The sequence below is a fragment of the Lates calcarifer genome, linkage group LG15 (genome assembly GCF_001640805.2).
Source record: "Lates calcarifer isolate ASB-BC8 linkage group LG15, TLL_Latcal_v3, whole genome shotgun sequence".
Lineage (NCBI taxonomy): Eukaryota > Metazoa > Chordata > Actinopteri > Centropomidae > Lates > Lates calcarifer.
The window spans coordinates 18,309,013-18,332,897 of NC_066847.1; the positions used below are offsets into that span (position 1 = coordinate 18,309,013).

Consider the following 23,885-nt stretch of genomic DNA (forward strand, 5'->3'; position numbering starts at 1 on the left):
GGTTTTTGGTGTTACAGGATGAAACTGTAATTATTTCAATAAAACCACAAAATACTCCACAGAGTTTTATTTCAATTACACAAATTATGGCACTGCCACCACTTACTGTATTAATAAAAACAACTACAATGAATGTGCAGAACAGAGCATGGAGATATATTTCCTCTGCATTCTTCTGTTTGTTCAAACAGTCTGTGGTTGCTGCCTTTGCATTCACTATTTCTGAATCCACTGCACAAAGAATTTGCTGACCAAACCACACTAATACACCAAAGTTTGCAAATATCCTTGTTAATTTTTATATTTTCAACAGCTGGAGGAGGAGAAATAGCTTCTCAGCTCGTCAGGGTGTTCTAACATGTACATACAAGTCAATAACTATCAAATTCATTTGCAGAGTGGATCCCTTCACCTTAATGACTCCATAAACATTAAAACAAGAATTGGTGATTTACTGAATCATTTTCATGATTGAGTGAATTTAGACAAGCTCAATAAGCAAGCCATCAAAACGTAGTGACTCCCACCTTGAAGGAGATCTCAGTGGTCATGGTGAACCCGTGGGTGATGTAGGGCTCCTCATCTGGCGGTCGGCCCTTCCAGCAGTCCAGCTCGACACAGCGACAGCCGGTCAGGAGCACCTGTCTGTACATCTCCACTGAAGATAGACCAGTCAGCTGCCCCACTACAAAAGGACGTGCGAAAGGGAGAGAAAGGTGGTTTCAGATCCAAAAGATCTAGGTATCAATATGAAACATGAGACCTTGTTGTGTGTCTGGTTAGATCTGAGGTGTGTGTGTTGTGTGAGTGCCTTTTTACCTGTGAGGTATGTGTTGTGTGAGGAATTGATAAAGTAGTGAGACAGCGGTTGGTTCATATCATCGATGACATCCAGCCTCTCTGGAGGCACGATGCCGTTTTCCTCTCCCCCCAGGTACCGACTGAAAGCCTGTAAACTAATCTGGTCTGCAAGAGAGACAGAGAGGACAGAGCTCATATACCTCAATTATAAAACAGTCAAATTTGTTTTTGACTGCTGGTTTAATTGGACTGATCAGCAGCATCCATCAACTCATGGCCGGCTGAATAATTGATTTGATTTGAAGGGCAAGGACTGGAAGATGATATAATGAATTTACGTCATTAGCTCTACCAGTAGACTGGCCATAAGAGCAAAGGGCTCCTGTTTTTAGAAAGGACATCAACAGAGTTTGAGGGCAGCTCCAGGTTACGTCTGAACAGTGTGGGCTGGACAGTGGATCATCTTACAGAGTTTGGCTTAACAGCGTCCTAGCAGAGCTGCTGACGGTAGCCATGGCTCCATTTGTTCCCATGTTTCAAATATTTTATCCACAGATGAGCACAGCAAAACATGTAGAGAGATTTTTAATCGGCTTTGTGAATGATTTACACATTCTGGGTGTTTTACAACAGATGCAAAGTGGAAATAGCTTTGGTCAGTCCATGTCAGAATAGTCAAGTAAAGTAAATTGATTATACCTATAAATCTAAAATCATCTGAGTACTGCTGCTGCTGATAAACCTCGCTTTAGGACAAACAGATACAATCTCTAAAAAGATAAAGAAGCATGTACAATGACATTATCTTATTAGTCTTAAGTCTCTTGTCGTGCTGTTGGCCGGTGTATCCTGGTCACTTCCTCAGAGAGAACTTTTGGGGATCTCAGTAAAGGCAACAGAACCAGAGGGTGATTCATGTTCTCTGCAATAATTCAGTGCAAATGAAATTCACATGTTTTTAACTGCTCTTGATATAAGCACATAAATGCCTGAAATGTAAATAGAAAGACAAAAAAATAACTTTAAACAAAACACACACACACACACACACACACACACACACACACGGTGACTAACCTCTCTCCAGCTGGCTTGTGTTGGTCTCATATTTCTCCATGATCTGTCGGACCTGCTCTCTCTTCAGTGGGGGGTACAGCACCTCGTTCAGTCTGGAGTCTCGCTGCCTGCGGTTAATGAAGTCCATCAGCTGGTCTAAAGAGATGAACGGCTTTCTCTTGGAGCCACTGGAGCGAGGAGAAAAGTGTATTTAAAAGAGTGCAAGCATAATCACTTTGGCACAGATCGTGAGTGATACTGGGAATCTTAAAAATATTAGTGGAAGAGTCACAGTGAAAGGATTTCAGGTGGAGGTTGAAATTCTATTCTCACAAAAGTGGAGAGGGATAAACATAAATGGAAAATCATGGCGTATGTTTGTGAATGTATTATTTATGTGTCACATACCTTTCCTCAAAGATGCTTTGTATCTCAGGCCTGAGACAGAGGCTGTCAAGAAACTTCTGGAAGGCCTCCCACGTGAAATCATCTGGCTTTATTCCCTCTGCCTGCAAAGAGAGAAAACACAGAGGGTCGTGTAGAAAGATGTAGAAGGGGAGAGACGGAGAGAGAAAAAAGACCAAACTGAGGATACAGTGCAGAGTGAGACACATGTAAATGTTGGATCAAACATGCCACTGTGTCTGTAAAATTAATTCTGGCCACCACTACTGATCCCAAACACATTAAACTCCTGCTTTGTTGTTGGAGTTCCTCAGAAACAAGTAGGGCAAAGTGCTGCTATTTCCTGTCTTCTGTTATAGACCTCTTGTTTTTTGTTAGAGTTACAGATTTAAAGCCTCTGTGGGACTGTGGAGAGGTTGACACAGCAACAGAGTGGCATATGAGCTGCAGAGACAGTTTGATCCTGTCAGCTGCCATCTGCCTCCAACTACACACTCACACCCAACTCACTGCCACTGTGAGTCTTCAAAAACAAAACACATACTTACATTAATCTATAATGTGCTGTTAACTCTTTGGGCTGAAGATAAATATGCTTTCTAAAGCACCAGATAACATAAATGACATTGTCAGTTTGTGGTTCTGAGCCTTCTTATAACACTGTATGTCTTCTCCTGTGTAACCAGCAGGAGGCACTAGAGTACAACAACATAAAGAGAAATGCTGACAGAGCAGTTTGCACAATCTGGTCTCTTATTCAAAAAGAAACATCTTGTGACTCCAAACTGATTTTTTGGAAAGATCGCACCAACTGATCAAGACACAAGAAACCTTGTTTTACCTACCAAACCACAAGCCTGTGGTACCTTAATCTGCAAATACAAGCAGAGATTTTGACAATACAGTAGATGAAAAGCTCATATATGAATGAATGAAGCTATGATTTTAGTGTTCTAACAACACTTGATCTTTCTGAGATCCCACACAGGTTTTTTTTTTTCTTTCCTTTTTTTTTTTTTTTTTTTTTGCTATAACCTAATAATAACCTTCCCCCTTAAACTGCAAAGAGTTTCAGTCTAAACAATGAACAAATTTAAGGGGCCACAATTTAGAATCTGACAGCTCAAATCTGAAAGACAAGAAAACTCTTGTTGACAGTCAATCAAACTGATAGAAATGAAACCAAAAGTATCTGTGAGGCTATATACCAGCAGAGATAAGTTTTGTCTTTGATCACACATCCCTATCAGATGACATCAAGTGTGCATTCCTACTGTTTCGATTGTTTATGTTACTTTTTATTCATTACTTTTAGCCAAAAATATTAACTTCTCTGCTTATTAGCTAAGTAATGTTCATGCAATATCAAAGTCAATAAGAAGCTTTAAAGGAATATATTGACATTTTGTGGAATATGCTTACTTGCTTTTTTGCCAAAGCTTAGATGAGAGGATCAATACCACATTCATGTCTGTATGGTAAAAACAAAACTACAGCCACAAGACAATTAGCTTAGCACAGCACGGGCTGGAAAAAAGGGGAAAGGTAACAAGTTCCAACTACCACTACCTCTAAAGCTCATTATCTGATGTGTTTAAAGAGCAGAAATTAAAAACCTGACTCTTGTTGGCAGTTAACTCAAATGTAAATTTTCATATTTAAAGGCTACTCTCCTGGCCTACAGCCTTTTTACTTATCTTGTAAAGGCATGCAGGGAATGCTATGACACCCTAGGGTGAGAGACTGGTTGCAACTTTTTCTGCCTTTTTTGTTATGTATGAACTAACACAATACACACATATCTTGAGTAGTTCTGTGGTCAGTGATTGCTTTTGATGATTACCCTGTTGTTGACGAGACCACACTGCTCCAGAGCCGTCTCCACTCTCTTTTTATCTGAAAACATCTTGAGAATACTGAAAGACAGAGAGAGTTCAAAAAGTTTTTAATCAAGACTAAGTCTGACTCATGATCGGATTTACATGAGTGAGCAAAAAGTGTCATCAACAGTCAATACAGATAAACTAGAGGTTAACTAAAGAAGAGACTAGAGAGAAAGTGAAAGGGAGACAGAGAAGAGGAAAAGAAAGAAGAAGTGAAGAGCAGTGGTGTTTAAAATTCTGTAGAGTTTAAAAAGTGGTTAGTGTGTGTTTCTCACTTCTTCACTGGGATCTTCCCATCCTGATTCACCTGCAACTTTAACTTAGTGTACCTGAAACAGACAGGAACAGAGAAAAGTGTGAGCGTGTAAAAATAATGTCTCAAAAATCTGCAGCTGCCTAATGTCAAAATAAGACACACAACGTCTTACGCTTTGAGAAGGAAGGTGTTCCGTGATGCATTCTGGGAAAGTATGTTTGTGGCCAAAGTGAACAGCTCATCTGTCCAAATCTGGAAATGCACACACAGACAAGAACGAAGGGATGAAACAGGGTTGTTTGACTGTTCGTCTGATGTGAAAACTAAGTGAAATGGTTTCTATATACAACATACAACACACACACACACACACACACACACACACACACACACACACACACACACACACACACACACACACACACACACCCACACAGAGGAAATAATCCTTCTTTACAACTCCTAAACATGCACGTCTCTGTGTCAACATCGTAAATGGAATAATCAGCATATGGCCTGAGGAAAGAAAGTCAAAGACAGGGGGGTAAGGAAAGGAGGTAGAAGGACATATGAAAGGGAGGAAGGAAGAGAAAAAGGAAAAAGGAAGAAATATCATGTGCAAGTATAAGTAATTTGAGCTGATTATAGGCTAGTGGTTTCCACGGTTACCTTGGCCGTATCCTCCTGCATTGCCTGGAAGTTGAGGAAGGAGATGTTGACCAGGTCGTTGCCATAGACGACGGTTACCAGCTTCCCTTCTACATTGTCACCCTTGCCAAAGCCCAGGACCTCCCGCAGTTTTGGGTCCTGATGCACACAAACACATACACTTGTATATTTGGGTACTCTTTGGGACATTTCATTTCATTTCATTTCATTATATTGCATGTAAACATGATGCACACAATACATTGACCTTAACGCTGGTTTTTGTGCATACAAATTCTACATCCTTGATCCTGCATCTGATCTTCGCCCATCTCTGTCTCCTGAGAACAGTAAATGTGATGCATGTGGTGTAGCACTCTGATCTAATTAACCAAACGACTCTTTCCTCCTTTTTAGACCACTCACTGTCTCTCTCTACCACCAACTCTCTCCAATACTCAATGTCTCCCTGTCAATTATGCATGCTCTCCATCACACCCTCTCTATCATGTCTCTCTTTCATTTCAGTTAAATAAATTAACATGGATGACTGCCAAAGTAGTGTACAAAATGTACGCTGTCGTTATATGGCACGCAACCGTTTAAAGGATCAGTTTACTCAAATTGGCAAAAGAAAAAAAAACCTTTATCTACACTATAGTACTAAAAATAATTCACAGACCTCACTATGAACAATTTTCTTTGGAACAACTAGGTCTCGTAAAACTGTTGACAGCATGTTCTGTGGATCTTCCAGAGTGACAGAAACACTGCTTCTGTAAATGTAAACACATTTTTGGCCAACAAGCTGAAAATACAACACTGATATATTATTTTACAAAGCTCATATTGTGAACTTGTTAAACAACTGCCAATTTCCACAACCATCAGTTATGGAGCAACATTCAGCATGTATTCATTTTGCACACCTGATCAACCAAAGTCCAATTATTAAACTCTACCTTTAGCTCTGATCTCTACCAGCTCCTGAGGGAAACATCTGGCTCATTAGCTGCTAAATGCTCCACCATGTTCACCAGCTTGCCACCAGTGTCTGGTAGGTAGCATACAGGCTTAACTGTAACTTAACTTTTTTCCATTAAAAAAGTTTGTTGTGGCAAAGCCAATGACAGCAGTGAATCTAAACCAAAACAGTAAAATTTCAGGGAGCACAACCAAAGCAACAAGTGAAAGGGGAACTGCAGAGTCACGCAATCACTTTTGATCCATTGTAATACAAAAATATTGATTACAGCAGCTCAAATATAATTAATTATTTTGTTATAGCTCTCCTGAATGCCACATTTCAACATTACTCAGCAGTCTTGAAGTCACATTTCATCACCACATAACAGCCATGAAATTCACTTTTTACACAACACCGCTGAGTGTCACTACAAAATAGTCCTGAACATGCAGTTTTTGATATATAAGGACGTTTTAAAAGGCATCTACTCTTTTATATGCTGATTAAAAGCAAAACCAAATTTTACTATTTATTATTTTAATTACAGCTTAATAAAATGTAATTAAAGTAATAATTTTCAAAGCATTTAAGCTTCTATAAACTGACCAGTGACTCAGTGGCTCAGTGCAGCAAACTTTTTTATTTCCAAACCAATCCACAAGCCTGCACTATGTCAACACATCCATATGTTTGAACTGTTTACCACTAATGCGCGGCTTTATATTAGTGTCTCTGTCGGCCAGTTCTTCGCTCTTACACAACGACTTCCTCGCCAACAGTCACTGGTTATATCACTTCCTGTCTGACAGTCCATCTGTCAGCATGCTCATTAGCGCTCTGTCACCTTTGCACCATCAGCTGAGAGAGGAAACACACACATACAAGGGACACACACACATCTTTTGATGACAGTCACACTTGTGCATCACATTGCCTGCCAGAGGACAAAGTTATCAACAGCAGGAGGTGACAGCTTCTTTCTTTCTCTCTCTCTCTCTCTCTCTCTCTCTCACACTCACACACACACACACACAACCAACCTTTGGTTGTTTGGCAAACTTTCCCGTCCTGGTGTCCCTGATAGTGCTGATGTCCAGAATCTCCACCTCCTAGAAGATAAAGAGATGAAAAGCTAACATCACTTGTTGAGTTGGAGTGTGTGCAGTACAGAAATTCAGAATTGCTACATATATGAATATGTTTTGTGTTTTTCACTGTCACTGTTGAAAATCAATGAACGAGGAAACGATTAGATTATGTTAGGGGGAAGAGCGAGTCACTTCCTTTTTAAAAATCATACATAGGTCTACAGCATATCTTAACCATGCTGCTGTAGGGATGGCAGTGGTCAGTTGGACCACTACTTTTGTCCAGACTAAAATATCTCAGTAACAATGGGATGGTTTGCCATCAAACTTTGTACATATATTCATGGTTCCACGATATACACGATAAGCATGTTAGTTAGCATGCTGACATTATCAACTAAGGTGGTGGACATGATAGAGATTGCACAGTACCTGCTAAACAGGTTAGCATTGTCATTATGCACAAATTAGCATGCAGATGTTAGAATTTAGCTCAAAGCTCTGCTGACATGGAATGCTAACACCTGTTGCTCCTATTATCATTGCAGTGAGACTAGCACTAAATAAGTGAGCAGTTTGCACGTATGATAGCATTGTCATTTAGCTCAAAGCTCCACTGTGCTCTGTGCTTATGTGCAACCTGCTAGTATGGCTGTAGACTCTGAAATTGGTCTATTTCTATGGTGGTTGGTTCAAACTTCAGATAATTTATGAAACACTGAACAGAATGAACAGAAAATGTACTTCAAGCACATTTAGGCAACATGGTAGGATGACACGCTAATTTTACGTACATCATTTTCTGCTGTTTGCAATTTCTGTGAGAAGCAGAAAATGTTGACGGAACAAGAGTCTGTTTTTAGATAGATGGGAAAAAGAAGAAAAACTCGAATAAAGGCCTGTGTAGAAATTAATTCCTCAGGCTAAAAGCTTATACTCTGTCTAGCCTTTCTCCTCCTTCCATTAAATCCTCTTTTATTTATCTTTTATCAGACTCCCCTGCTTCTCTAGACATAAAACACAACCACTGACATATGAACTCTGTGTGTGAGTGTGTGAGTGTGTGAGACAGTTGAAAACAGAGACAGAGCGAAATATTAAGAGAGAACTTTTAGAGAACTTAGCCAGCACACATACACACTCACTCACACATGTCTTAGATATATCTTTGGAGCAACTTTGCATGACTGATGACTGCAACAAAAATACACACATGAATGCATGCTCACACATGCAAACAAGCCAAAGATACACTCAGTGAAGACAGCACTCTCAACCTGGAGGATAATGCTGTCTGGCTGTAGAGGCGAAGAGACAGACAAAAATGGTAGGATGGACGGGAGGTGGAGAGTGTGGTCATAAACCCAGCCATAAACACAGAGGAGGATGCACTGTAAATATTTGTTTAGCTCTACACTCATTCCCTAAGTTGTCTTACTTCATCCATGTCACTCATCTTCCATCATCTTCTTCTCCTCATCTTTCTCTCCATCTCTGTGTGGCTTTGCTGTGGCATTTAGTGCATTTTTAGGACATAATTTATACTTTTCGTTTATCATAAGATGCGTAATTAACTTTAAATGTTTATTGTTCCTCTTCCTGTTATTCTTTGCCTGAGTTGGAGTTTGTGGGTTTGTCAAACGTCACCATGCCCTTGTTGTAGCCATGTTCTACCCATATTTCCTCTCCAAAAACAACAATGAAGACAAACTCATAAAGCCAGTATCTTTGGCTTAAGCTCTGAATTTCACATCTTCCTCATTCCTTCTTTCGCTATTTCACTCTAGCTGTGATGTCATCACCCTGCAGGCTGTCCGCTCCCCTGGGATTGGCTGCGAGTAATAAAGGTCAGAAATGTTGGACCAATTGGATTAAACTCTGTCTCAAACTTTGTCCTCTGATTGGCCTGTGGAGAGTAACTTACTTCCTGAGGGAATAAAGTGCTTCTGGGTCTGTAGGACACACACCCATACACATACATGCAGACACACACACACACACACACACACACACCACCTCTCCCACAGGCCGTGGTTTCATTCTGCTATTGCCATGGTGACTCCTTGGAGACCACAGTAATGAGACTACAACTTTGACTGCCATCTGTGTGTGTGTGTTTGACAGTTAACATTTTATCACTGGCTAGTAATGTAAAATACACACACACACACACACACATGCAGCAGTCTGCACACAGGCATATTCTCAACATGCAGGTCCCAACTTGTGAAACATCCTGACCTGTTGAGCAAGATAGGGTGTGTGCGTGTGTAGGTGTGTGCATGTGTGTAGGGAAAAGCCTTGTTAGTCAGTGCACATTTGATAGTGACACAGAGCTGTGAGCAATTCTTCATGAGCAAATCTTCACTCGATTACAAATGTGTCAGCGAGCGAGCGAGCGATCAGAAAAGTGTGCGAATGTGAGAGGGGAATGTGTGTGTTTTTTGCACACGGCTGTGTATCAGAGCGCACGGCGTGGTGCGTGTGTCCGTGTGAAGGTCGGTCATCTCTGAGAGCACATTCCTAACATATTCCGTCCTTCTGCTCAGTTAGCATGTGTGTATCTGTGTGTTTCAGTGTGTAATATTTAGCTAGTCATAGCAGCTGCAGCGCTCCATTCATCTCTCAGTGCAAAGCCTAAACACAGCTCACTCCATTTATCACTTCAGACTCAGCTGCAGGCTCATTATTGCTCCAAATGAGTCTGGGTGAGAGTTTTCCAGGAGTCATGTTGTGATAAAGTGCTATAATTTACTTTAATTTACTGTTTTTGGTGGACCAAAGAACTTTCCCTCAGCCTACCTCATGTACATCTGCCTCAGTCTGTGATTTCCTTCATTTCCCAGAATGCACTCCCATTCAGCTTCTAGAGATTGTTGTGAACTTGTTGCAGCTGTGGAAAAAGCTGAGTTGCACCCTTTACTCAAAATAAAGCATGTCTTGCTGCAGTGCAGTCGGGTTTAACTAAGCCTAGAAGAAGCTCATTCTCCCTCTGCGATTCTGCGGAAGTGATATCAAAACCAATACTGCTGATGTTTTAGATGATTATTGAATTATCAACAAAAGCAGCATGATCAGATCCACTGCCATACAGTTATGCATCGTCTGATCTATTTTTTATCTATATGCAAGCTAATGTAATTATTCAGAATGTCAAGAATGACATAGGATCCTCAGCTTTTCAACCACCATGGAGGAGAAGTGCTTAAGAAAGCTTAGAAAAAAACCCATCTAAAACTCGATGACAGCTGTGCAAATTCCATATTCAGATGAAGATCATGTAATATGACTAAAAGCTCTGCAAAAACTATTAAATGGACGTCATGGTGAGACTGTTTTTGCAACTGCTGTCAGTGAACCTTGAGTCTTAGTGGCATAAAGACATTTCCAGAGAACAAAAGTCACATTAATGCCAAGCTAAAATACTCTAAACTGTACATGTAATTCATGTAATTCATGTGATCATGATTTGTGATATGGCACATTTTCAGGAACTGTTAATGGTAATGTTTGTTTTTAATGTTATCCTGGTTTTCATCACGCTCCAGATATGACTTTTACGTAGAGGAACTTGTCTATTACGCTCCCTGTTTGTGTGATTCTGATATCCAGGTTTGTGATCATCAGCATCAGTGTAGGTGTGTCTTTAACAACAGGATGCGCAGCCAATCATGTCATTTCTGTACTGACTGAGTCACCTCAACAGTACAGGATGAACTCACTTTATTTTCTGGCTGCCTGTCCAAATCTGCATTTGGAGACAAGAAATAGTCCCCCAACTACCCCTTTTTTGTGGGTTAAATACATAAGATACTGTATATAACACATAATTTAGTGAGGGTTAGAGGTGCTGGCAGGCAGATGTTGTTACTTTCACACAGAGCTGATATGGTTGTTTTCCCACTGCTTCTAGTCATAATACTGAGCTAACTGGCTGTTGGCTATAGCCTCTTATTCATCCAACAGACATGGGAGTGGTGTTAATCTTCTCATCTTACTCTTTGCAAGAAAGTGAAGAAGCGTATTTCCCAAAATGCCTGACTATTGCTTTGAATACCAGTGTAATTTCTTACACACTACCTTCTTACGTTTGTTGCTTTACAGTTGCGTGCATAGGTGGTTTTGATCCAACAATAGTTATTAGGTTAGTCTATAATTAGACACTAAACACAAGCACGGTAAATGTTACTGTTCTTTGATTAGGCCTTCGTTCACTAACTCTTTTCCTTCCTTCATTTCTCTGATTGACTTTCCACTTCCCCTCCTCCCTCCTGCCCTGCCACTATACTCCATTCATTTTCTCAAGATTAGAAAAATATGAAAGGGCAACTAAACAATCAAGAGAGCACCACTCCTTTCCTGTGACACGCCTGTGTGTGTGTGTTTGAAAGATGACCACAGCTAAATATGTCTCAAATGACCAATCACGGCTGCTATCAAATGGCACAGGATGACGGCAAATAGAAAACTGATCCTAGTGAAAACACACACACACACACACACACACACTAACACGCATGGTGCAAGGACAGCACACGTCTCCACCCTCTACCACTTGGCTGCAACCCAACCAGCCAATCAGTGCAGAGGAAAGGAGAGGAGAACAGAGGAGAGGAGAGGAGTAGTCTTGACAGAAGAAGACTTTAAAGGACACAGAAACATCGAAGAACTAGAACAAAGAGAACTTCAAACTGTTTTATGGCTGCGATGGGAGAGCTGGAAAGAAAGAGAAAGGCAGAGACACTTAATACCCCTGTGAAGCATGGGACAGCTCTATAACTCTGTCTCTGTGTCACCTCGTAATATTTCCTCAGTGTATATCAATAGGATATCACTCTCCCTTGCTCCCCCTCGCTCCTTCCTTTATCTGTTTATCTCTCTCTCTTGCTCTCTGTGTTTTCCCTCCACTCAGTTGTTTCATATTTCTGTGGTCCAGAGAGGTTGAAAATGAAGAGACTAAGTACATTAACATTCACATTTTAGCCACTTAGCTGACAAACTGATCCAGAGTGATTTATAATCAGTGAAATATTAGAATCTACACAAAGAAGGAGAAGTGCAAAAAGAGAGAGAGAAACAATAAAGGATGAAAGAGAAACAGCATCCAAATGCATGAGGATGGAAAATCATCACCATTTATGAGAAGAAAGGCAAAAACAAGTTGAACATCAATAAAATAAGTACACACATAAACAAAACTGTCATACCAAATGTCCCAAACACAAATAAATACAGGCTGAACTGGGGCGAACACACACACAAAAACACACACGTAACAAAAATAGTTGCAGGAATCATAAATCTTTCAAAAAACACAAACACACATAGATCAGTGGGGGTGAACTTACACAAACCCGCATGTGCAGCTGCACACAACCCACCAACACACACACACACACACACACACACACACACACACATAGAAAAACAAAACATGAAAAGTAGTCAGAGAAGGCAGGGAAGAGAGTGCAGCTGTATGTGAGTGTTTGTACGTAGAAAGAATAGTTCAGTGTTCAGGGAAATATTTGTTGTCTTGCCCAGAGTTAGATGAGAAAATTGATAGTCCTCTCATGCCTTCATGGTAAATGTGATGCTAGAGATAGTAACCAGTTAGCTTAGCTAAGCATAGAGCAACCGCCAACTGCCTGGCAACCTCACAGTGACGCCAGAGGTCATTATCCCATCCAAGAACCAGCTCCAGCAGCTCCCTCTGAAAACGACAACCTGTTGTTTTTACATTTTGGTTTTTGTACAAAAAACAAAAAAAAAAGATATGTCATCATTAGTGAGCTCTGGTGTATTCAGAAAGAACACGAAGTAAATTTTAGATTTGGCATCACTGCATACAGAGACATTGGAAAGACACAGCCAACCCCAAAAATGCTGTCTGTTACTAGCTAACATCTGTACATGCCCTGTAGAGTTGGTATGTCAACTTTGCTTTCTGTCTGACAACTAAGAGGCAGCGTTGCCAGCTTAGTGATTTTCTCCCTAGATTTGATGATTTTTAAGACACGTTTAGTCACTTAAAGCACACAACCAACCTGGTGACTGTTTAGGCAGACTTTAACTCCTTCCCCTTGAGGAGAGTCTCTTAATATTTTTCAGTGAATGTCCTCTCATGTGACTGACTCTCTGGACTGATGGTCTTCAATGAGAGCAGCAACACATTCAGTCCACCAATCAGAGACCAGAAAGAGGCATGAATGAGATCTAAATGTGCCTTTACAACCAATCACTGATTCCTGGTGTTTTTTTTCTGGGTTAACTAGCTAAACTTTGTTTCATTCAAATTAAATATAACCTAATTACTTAAGTTTTATTTTTACTAACTTTACACAAATGATATCGCAGATGTGCACACAACTACAGCCAGCTTGATCTGTACTATGATTAATGTTTACAACAGACACATAATAATTTTACTGATCATCTTCATTGGGTTTATTTATTACATGTGCAACCGTTTCTTGGTGTGTCTGAGATTTTATTAGTAATGATGCTGTGTTCCCAGATCTCAGTAATAAATTTTATACATACGTTATTCTTAGTTATGACAGAAATGATCACCAAGACTGTGAAAATTTAGTTGTCAAAAAACAGAACTGTTCTTTAAAGCTATGTAGATTTTTAATCTATGCTGTTGATAGACAAATTGTGTTGGCTTCATACATGAAGCAGAGAGAAAATGTTACACTGTGCCGTGTATACACACCCACACACAGAAACACAAATTTTGGAGGAAGCATCTGCTTAAACAATGGATTCGATACCATGCAGTGTCTCAGTTCATCATACAGTAAAGAACTGAATTTCTCTGCTGTGCGTGAGTATGTGTGTGTGAGGAAGAGACAGAGTGAAAATGAAGACTGCTCTGCCATGTGCACTAACAGATAATGTCAACAGAAAATAAAACATGTGACCAAACAAAGTAAAGAAACCAAAAGAGAGGAGAAAGAGGGAGGAAGCAGTCACATTATCAACTGACACACTCAACTTCCCCAACAAACCGCTCACTGGGTGTGTGCGCAAGAATGACCTCCAGCATGTGTGTCTGTGTGTGTGTGTGTGTGTGTGTGTGTGTGTGTATGTGTGTTATGTAAACCCTTGTTCCAAGTTAATTCCTTGTGGATGTTTGACTTGTGCCAAGGAGATAATCTCCATTAGATCTCCACTTATACCTGCCAACAATCATTCTACTAACAATTCAGCTGTCTTATTTACACACACACACACACACACACACACACACACACATAAACGCATGCAGCACCACCAGAAAAGTTGTAAGAAGCTGTTACTAGAAACACAAGTCACATTTCAGTTTTTGGATATGTTTCCCAGTCTGGCATGTCAGTCCACCAACAATGGTTCACACACCCTTTATTACCAGTTCTGCTGGATATGGCTCTAATGCCTCAAAGTAGGGCAGTGAAGTCATTCATACCCATAATTAAAAAGTAGAGCTGAAATGAATAGTCACTTGATGCAAAATTAGTCAGTAGAATACTTCTACTAGCTCAACTCTGTATACCGGTAACAAAATCTGCCTAGGTCAGGCCAAGAAACTCAACACATAATTACTATGGATTGAACAAATGAAGTATGTTAATTAAAATGTCCTAATCTTTCAGACAAATGATCAATTCATCAAGAAAAAAAAATACATGTGAATCAATGCAGAAAATGGAATAACCCCAGTTTAGCCCTATGTAAAACCCAAACCATTCAAACACATCTTCTCTTATTGGACTGTCACAGTTCAAATCACTTTCCTACTTCCAGCGACTCCAGTTACATAGAATGTGGTGACACTAGAGCATCCCCCTGGGCTGTTTGTTAAAATCATGTCACAGCTAACACCTGACACACCAGAGCAAGTGTTTGTTTGTGGTGTCTGTGTGTGTCCTAGCCCTCAACCTGTTCAAGGTATGTGAAATCAATTCCACACCATTAGAGGCTAAATTGGGGTTCGGTGGCGACTCAATTACATCCCTGGGGGCAAGTGTCTGAAAGCCCAGGTGCTATTGACATGACCTGCGCACCTTGAGAGAGGGAGGGAGGGAGGGACAGCAGGGACAGGAGGGAGGACAGAAGGAGAGAGCTGAATTTAGGGAAAGGGGAAGAGGAAAGGGAGGAGGAGGATGAGGTGGAGGAGGAGGAGGGGGAAGAGGGGGCAACGAAATTCCCCAGAACCCCCATCTCCCCGTCTGAGTAACTTCCTGCCCATTTTCCCACGCCAGGAGAGAGAATGAGGGAGATTAGAAGTGTTGTTGCAAGAAATTAAAGAGCAATAACTCTGGAGAGACGAGGAGCATGTGAGAAAAAGCATTGATGAGATGAAGAAGAGGAAGAAGGGGGGAGAGGGAGAGGTGGGAAGAAGTAAGATGGAGAAGGAGAAGGGGAAAAATGGAGATACAGAGGCAGAAGACAGGGAGCAAGAGAAGATAGAGAGCAGAGGGGGAGGAAATGTCATCCTTCAGTTTATATTAGAGGAACAACTTTTGCCTCTTATCCCTGACGGCTACCAGCTGCCCCCAGACGGAGAGACACGGGTGAAAGAATAGGGGGGAGAGAAAGACAAATGGAGGCAGGATTAGCAGCGTGGAAACACGGCAACAGCCAACAGCAAAAGTGCGAAAGAAAGGATAGCCAAAGTAAAACAGAGAGAGGAGGAGGATTATCCGTAGCACCAGGTGCATTTCAACTCACACCGTCATGGCAGGTGAGGCTGCAGCCCGCCAGGGTCAGCTCCACGGCACTAAATCAAACTCTTCGTTTATTGGAAACATTTCGGCTGACAAATCATCTGCACTGGCAGTGGCAGTGTGGAGAATTATTGCAGAAATGTTCTTAAACAAGGAAACTAGGTGCCATGAATAATATCTGGCCTGGTTAGCGCTCTTTGGCAGTGCAGCGGAGAACAGGCTTTACATGGTGTTGGTTTTTAAAACCACATGAATCATCAAATCCCACCACATTCTCATGTTCTGAGTCTACTCTCTATAGCCCAGGCATTCGCTTTCCAATGAAGGAAGTCTAAGATGGAAATTTGAGTGACAAGAGGAAATTCAAAACAGCCAAAATAAGTGTGAGAAAGCAATCTACAACAGAGAGCCAGTTCTATTGTGAAAAGATGAACTGGGTACTGAAATTCACTTTGATTAGGGGTTTTAACCTCTCTGAGGAAGCTTGGGAAGACTTCTGTATAAAAAGCGTTAATAATAAGGCTATGGTGTGATAAGGTGTTCTGCTGAATACAATTAACATCCCATCCTTCCAAAAGATTTTCCTTCATTTTGGTGATTTGATGATGTTAATTTACTGCCCATCTGTATCTTCTGAGTAACAAATATTCATCCTGTAGACTGTACCCCCCAACAACATCTGGCAAACACCTCAAATGTCTAATTTAGGTTGCGAATGTAAAAAAGGAGATGGAAGAGAGTTTGGTCCAAGGACAGAAAAAGGACACACACAGCAGGATTAGCAGGAGGGTGCAAGCATATGTTGTAACAGATGTGTGGATTTGGGATGTGCATGTGGAACTTGTGTAACCCACGGCCACTGGCACGCACTTTGTGTTTAGCATTTTAGCCCCAGTTGGAACCGACGCACCGACCAACACGGATACTGTATTATGGGATTTGTTTCCAAACTGGATACCATGTTTGCGTCGGGGTCACTGAACGGATTAAAGCAGGTCCCAAACAAAGGGAATGATAGAGTTTTACTGTTATAAATGTAAAGATGAACAAAATAAAACGTTAAGGTCTACAATGATAGTTTTTCCTGTTCCAATTCCTTCCTCTTAAATAGGTCTATAGAATAAAGCATGTCTGTGCTGGGCTCCTCCTGGACATGACCAGCTTCCAACTTTGGGAGCTGGTGAAATATGCACTGTTTAATTAAGGCTACCATTTGGAACAAAGCTCTCCTCGGACTGCATGAATTAGCAGTGTAGAAGTATATCTCTCCAAGGCGCTACATCAAACAGCATCAACCACGTTACACTAACAGTCGACCTGGCTTGTATGTTATGTTAGTGAGTCCTGCTGTCATTACTTTTAAATAATGAAATTAAAACCCTGTGTACCCCGCTCAATTTATGCCTGCAGAACACCCATAATAACGAATATAAATCACAAGAACGTAGCTGTGCCTCGGTTAGATAAAGTGACAAGTAAAAATGTGCTCATGTTAAGAGTAACTTCATCTCAAAGGGCAAAGAGTGTACAGATTTAAAGAGACAGGGATGACAGAACAGTGAGTGAAAGGGAAAGAAAAACAGTGCAGGCTGGTCAGTGGTGGGGTGTGTCTCCCTCATTTCACTGCCAAGCCACTGTGTGCATGTGTGTGTGCCTGTGTGCGTCTGTCAGCGACAGTTGTTATCGCCACTGACTCAAGCATTATGGGAAATTCTGGGCTTTAAGTACACACATACACACACACACAGATACACACACAAACGTCAGAGGTCTTGTAAGCCGCACCTCTAAACATTACACAAAGATGGACAGAGGGAGATAACTGACAGAAAAAGGGTGAGGGAAGAATGAAGGAAGGAGGGAGAAGAAGAGAGAGGGAGATGTGGAAGATTATTACATAAGGACAGAGAGAGAAAATAGCTGAGTGGTAGAGCAGGAAAGATATTGTTTAAGAAAAGGTAGTCAAATTCTGTTCTACAGAAAAGGACAGAGACAGAGACAAATGAAACACTGGAAAAAAAGAGAGAGAATAAAGAAATATATAAAGGAAAATGTTAAACACAGTGAGGCCTAAGAAGAAGGTGACATGAAACAGATGGAGATAAGTGAATCGAGAGAAAATAAATAGAGGATGAGGATGTATACCTAGAGAAAAGGTGAACGTGTGTATATCTACACAAGAGGAGAGAGAGGGAATGAGATAAACCAGATTTAAGGAGGAAAAATTACAAAAAGTTAGTAAAAGGAAAGGTGAGAAGAGGGAGACAGGTGATCCAAGTAAAGTGAGAGAGGAATAAAATGAGGCTAATAGACCGGTGATGGATGGAGCGAGAGAAAAGGCCAGAACATATTTCTCCAGGCTGCACACAGGTGAATATGCAAGGGAGCTGTTCTCTGCAGGCCTGTTTCTTTTATACTAACGTTAACGTGCTTTTTCTTATCAATTACAAACAACAGGGAGTTGGACCAACCAATCAGCTAACTACTGTTTATTGCCAACAAATTCCTGCAGTGTTAACTGTATGACAAAGCAGAATCTGATGGAGAAAGGAAAAACTTTCATTACATTTTCTAAAATTGTACTGTATTACAATTGTCTAAGTGACTTGATTCTCATACCTTACATTACCTATACTGTAGTTGTTTCAAAAGTTGTCCATGTGCTGAGTTCCTATAAACTCAAATCCACAGGGGTTGATCTTTTACGTCTATGTATGCCTGTCCTATATAAAATGCTATGTCAGTACTGCGTCTTTCTCCCCTTGATACAGTGAGTGGTACTTTCTATCCTGGTTTCTGAAGTTGAGCATTGTTACAAAAGTGTTTTTGACATTTTTAGGTTGCAGACTTTTGGATGTCCTTGCATGTCTTTGCTGGAGATACAAAAAAATTACTTTAGTGAGTGTGATCCGGTTCTGCTCACTGACCATGGGTACCCTGAATTTCAGAAAAGCAGATACAATACATCTCAGTCATGCCCAAATGCAAGGGACCCTTAAATTAAAGGTGTGAGTGTCTCTAGTTGAAACTGTATCTCTTGACATCTAAAATGATAAAAGGAGCAGAGCAGCAAAAATAAAAAACTGCACAGGAGATCAAATATTTTGAGTACCTCTATTCAGAGAAATGGGTTCCATCCAGAATACCCTTGTCATCTGTGTAAAAGCGTATTAACTGCTCTCATTAATAATAGCTGGATATCTGTGTTGCCATGTCCTCTTTCTTTTCAGCTCTGGTTCAAAATCTCCTGGGGAGCCACAACACTGAATTAAAGCTTCACTCGGGGATCGCTGGAATCAAAACCCTGTCGCTTTGAAATAGAACTTCTGGAAAGCCACAGTTATTTGGGTGCACTTATTTTCACCTTACGACAGCGCAAAGAAGCTTCATTAGACCGAAAGGAGGTTTTTTGCAGAGGAGCAGAGGGCATGTTTTCCATGTCTACTGTCCAAATTCAAACCTGCGTCACTGCAGAAACTTAATACAAAGAAAAGTTGAAGAAACACACATCATGGCACTCGCCACGCAGTTTGACTGACAAGTTATCTCTGGGAAGTACAGTTCAAAAACACCTCAGTAATGGTTGAAAAAACTATTCACAAACTTTAAACCCCACACTTTAAAGTAGTAATCCACAGTAAATCTTTTGAGCATATGAAAAAACATAAATAAAGTACCATTATTAGTCACTGCCAGTCTCTGACCCTGTTTATTCATGTCTCCTCCCTGTAATTGGCCTTGGAGGTTTGGATGTCTTCAGGCATATTTCATTATTTTTATGGCAGTGACCGACAGTGAGGTGCATTCCCGCTACTGAAGTAAGAACAGTGGCCACAGTCCAGCTCAGTCGTGTCAACATTAGCAAAGATGAAAAGCAGCAAGTAAGTATTGAAAGAAAAACCAAATATTGTGGCACCAAAAGGCAAATGAGGTGGCACCAGTGCTGCTTTTTCTTAGTGTTTCCAGCTAGGGAGCCGGAAGTTGCTTTGACTTAGGAATTCTTGTATTTTGAAGATAAAATCTGACATGGTAGTATGAAAATGAATAATTTGCATGTCTGGATCCAATCAACTAAACATATCACAGTCAGTTAAAGCAATACTTCATTTGGATTTCTGTGATCGTGCTCACAGGGGTTCAGAGAGAGCTGACCCATTACATATCCTGTTGCTCTATCAGTAAACTACGCTAGTTTACTGATAGATGAACAGATAACCATTACACAGAACCTTGATGACTTGAACCAATCTTACACACCAAAGTCTGTTTATACGTTATGGGGAGCAGTACTGCGTATGTGAAACAACTTATGTTTTCTGTTTTTCTCTGCTCGTCTCTGCTTGAGGCTAGCAGCTCGAGCCTATTAGTCGCTACAAACACATCCAAATACCTGACTCTACTGTCGTGGTTAAGTTGCATTGTGGGGAATCTAAGCACCAGGTTTTGACAAGGAAGAACAAGGTTTCAGCGGTCCACTGAGAGTCCAACAATGTGAGAGGAGAGTAACGCTCAGCTGGTGAATACTCTTTTCAGGATGACTTCGGTTCTCTTTCTTTTTCTTTATCTGACTCTTTCTATGGCCAACTTATAGCTCATCTTCAAGTGATGTAACATCTGAAGAGTCCCTTGTTTCTAGCTGTGTGCAGTCACAGCGTAGACAGTCTTTACCATCATGTTGAAAAGACGATCTGACTCTTTGCTAAACAGTGTCACAATTACACCTCGGGCGGCAAATGGCCTATTATCTTAATACCACACACACACATTCATACACACATGCATGTGCGGGCACATGCACAAGAAAGACATCAGGATAAAATGAGTATTTAAAGACACTGTCTGTTATGTGAATACATGAACACATGCTGACACACGTGCAGACAGACAGGATGACGTGTGCTCTGGCCCAGATATGAAGACACAGACACACTTAGGCACACGCACACTTGCCATGCGCACACACACACACACACACCAAAACATGTGGACACGACACTGTGGTAATTCTGGCTATCACCAAGTCATTCCATACGTGCCTTTTGGATAAATAGACAGCCAGAAATAAAGAGAGAGATGGTGTATGTGTGTGTGAGAGAGAGAGAAAGAGAGAGGGGGATTAGGATGGGGGTGGTGGGAGATGTGAGGAGTTAATTGAGCTGTTCCATAATGTCATTTGATCTGACCAAGCCAACATCACACACAAATGTACAAATGAAAATGTTTACAAATCTCTCAAGATCAACATAATCATAATCTGATATTAAAAGGAATATTGTGATAAAATACGCAAAACCCTCTGCTGACTCACTGCCTTTTGCTTTCGCTTTTCGCTTAATAATGTCACCTAAATGCCTGAATTATAAAATCCAATATTATTAAACTAATGGCTTAAGCATGGAAACGTAAGATAAGGAGGAAAGGATGGTTGTTAGGAAGTACAGATGGATGGAAAGAGTGAAAGAAATGGAGGACTAAAAGGATGAAGACCACAAAGACATCAGGGAGAAGGAGGAACAAGAAGAGAAGGAAAACAAGGCTGAGACAAATTGATGAGACCCATTTTGGCTGAACTAATGGACTGGATAAAACCACAATAAGAGACCAAGAGAAACAAAGAGAGAGGTGGAAGAAACAACAATTTAGAAAGACAGACAAAATAGCTGGAGGAAGAGGGAGTGTAGCTATGTGGTAGAGTTAAAGTAAACAATCACGAGTGTAATATCCATATCGGCAGTTACATTGGTACATTAAAAATCCATTGTGGTCTGCTTTAGAGTGGCCCATTTGTATTTGATCTTCTCCACTTTGTGAGATAAGCGACACTCTATTTGGCCTACTTTGAGACAGACCAGTTTGTGTGTGTGTGTTCGAGTCTTACCAAGTTGGACCCTCCAGTCCAGTAAAGGAAGAATCCATCTGGGTCGACTTTCAGGGTTACCAGGGTGGGAGGCCCGCTGTTGGGCTCCTAGACGACAACAGAAATAGAGCTGTTAGAGGGATGAACACAAAACAATATCAATTTCTCACTCTCTCTCACACACACACACACACAGACACACACCAAACACACCACACAGATGCAACTGAAGAGATGAAGTGAGGTCCAGTTTTGTGACCAATGGTCACAGAGCACTCATAGGATAATCTCTTTGTCACAAAATGGGTCTTATTTTGGTGAGTACACCATAGGGCTGTAAACTTTTATTTAAAATCTGAACCACTGTTCTAATGTGGGAACAAAATCCATCTTGAATTGTATTTGTGCAAGCACAACAGGCCGTGCCTTGTATTTCAGGGACGCTTCGAAAAAACACTGTCCATCCGACCCACTGCATGCCCTGTTGTCCTGTCAGTAAAACAGGCTACTGTTGTTCTCTTCACTAAAAAAAACTAGGAAGCTGCTCTGAATGGATAAGAAAGACACCCAACCATTTGAGAAGAAATATGAGGAAGTGTTGTAGTTTCTACACCATAGACGTAGGTAATCCATTTGCTGACTTTGTGAACACAACTGACTAACATTAAACTATTTACAACACAGATTAGGATAGGGTTAGATGTGTTGTACTTCAAGTAAATTAAAAGAACTACATGATAATTTTAAGTATATATATTATCTTTTTATATATATATTATATTATTATATATTATATTTCATTCATTTTTCTTTTTTAAAATGATACAGCTATGAAAATAAGTCCCTAGCTGTATGAAACATTTTACTTTTTTTAAGTACTGAATCTCAGTACAGATTGGGGTGCTTAATGAATTGTGGGCTCACTTCTGCTTGCGTACCTTGTAGCACATTAAAATTAAAATGAGTTCACTGAGGAGCCCCAAAAAGACACAGGCCCTGTGAGCCATTTTCTTCCCGAGCTGTTGTTGAAGAAAAACCCAATTTACCCTCTAGTGCAGCTATTATCTATAAGACTCATGTCTATATAGAAGGACCTTGTGAGGTGAAAGAAGCTGTTTATGGCAGCAGTGGCTGTATCTGCTGTTTTATGATGCATTGCCATTATGGGATTGTAGACAGACAGAAAGACAGACGGGGATATTGGGTTTGTGTGCACGTGTCGTGCAACAGGTGTTTTGATGCTGGAAACCACACAGTTTGGCCAGCATGAAGTTCTCATTCATGTGCAGCATAATGATGGCACAAGAACCTGCATCAACATGTCATTAGCATCATCATTATAGAGTCATACGCAAGATACCATGACCACACTCACACACACTCACACACACAGCTACTGGCTCTGTAATTACAGTGGTAAGTGGTCATACTCTGGTCAAACAGACAAACATGTCGTCCAGACACCCTGGGAAAAGATGATGATCCAGACTGTTTGTTATTACAGTGACAGATGACTCATGTACACATGTCGTCATGAGCAACGTCATCACCATCAGATGGGAAAAGAGAGAAAGGTCTGTTTGGCAACCCACAAAAAACTTTCCCACAAACATACTATCAGAGGAAATGGCTTTACAAGAACGCAACACACAAACACCTAACCACTGACTACATACAGAAGGTATTTTGTAATGTGGGATGAAACAAACAAAATGGCTGCCACATGATTTTATCAAAAGTGATGTATAAATGATCATAGTTTCATGTTTTAACACATAAATGTGCAAACATGGGCAGAAAGGGTTAATGTTGCATCTTTGAACAATCATCTGCATAACAAACATAATCATAATAATCATATCATAAAATAAGAAGAAGAATAAGAAGCTTAGTTAGTTTAGTTTAGCATAAAAACTGAAAACGAGGAGAAACAGCTAGCCTGGTTCTGGCTAAAAATAAAGTCCGGGCCAAGAAATAGTCAGGCACACAACCCTCCCAGAAAAGCACAACTTGTTTTCATACAAGATATAAAGTGTTAATTTGTGTATCGAATGTGCTGGTTGTTGGATTTTGTTACAGTAAGACAGAACCAAGTCATTTCTCCATTTACAGTCTTTATGCTACCGTTAAGGATCACATGATATTTATCTATTTCTCCACAAGACAGCAAATAAGCATATTTCCCAAAAAGCCAAATTATTCCATAAAGAGGTCTC

General features: G+C 40.6%; 1 protein-coding gene across 2 annotated transcripts in view; it reads right to left on the minus strand.

The window, feature by feature from the left end:
- Positions 1 to 23,885, minus strand: part of plcb3 (phospholipase C, beta 3 (phosphatidylinositol-specific)) — a 49,416-nt gene that overhangs the window by 14,963 nt on the left and 10,568 nt on the right. For both annotated transcript variants that reach the window (XM_018691187.2, XM_018691195.2), the window contains exons 2-11: positions 21,691 to 21,777; positions 7,057 to 7,125; positions 5,071 to 5,208; positions 4,574 to 4,653; positions 4,421 to 4,474; positions 4,106 to 4,178; positions 2,266 to 2,366; positions 1,879 to 2,045; positions 820 to 966; positions 528 to 685 (exon numbers count right to left, since the gene is read on the minus strand). In XM_018691187.2, coding sequence (XP_018546703.1) covers positions 528 to 685; positions 820 to 966; positions 1,879 to 2,045; positions 2,266 to 2,366; positions 4,106 to 4,178; positions 4,421 to 4,474; positions 4,574 to 4,653; positions 5,071 to 5,208; positions 7,057 to 7,125; positions 21,691 to 21,777 — 1,074 coding nt within the window. The remainder of the gene's footprint in view (positions 1 to 527; positions 686 to 819; positions 967 to 1,878; positions 2,046 to 2,265; positions 2,367 to 4,105; positions 4,179 to 4,420; positions 4,475 to 4,573; positions 4,654 to 5,070; positions 5,209 to 7,056; positions 7,126 to 21,690; positions 21,778 to 23,885) is intronic.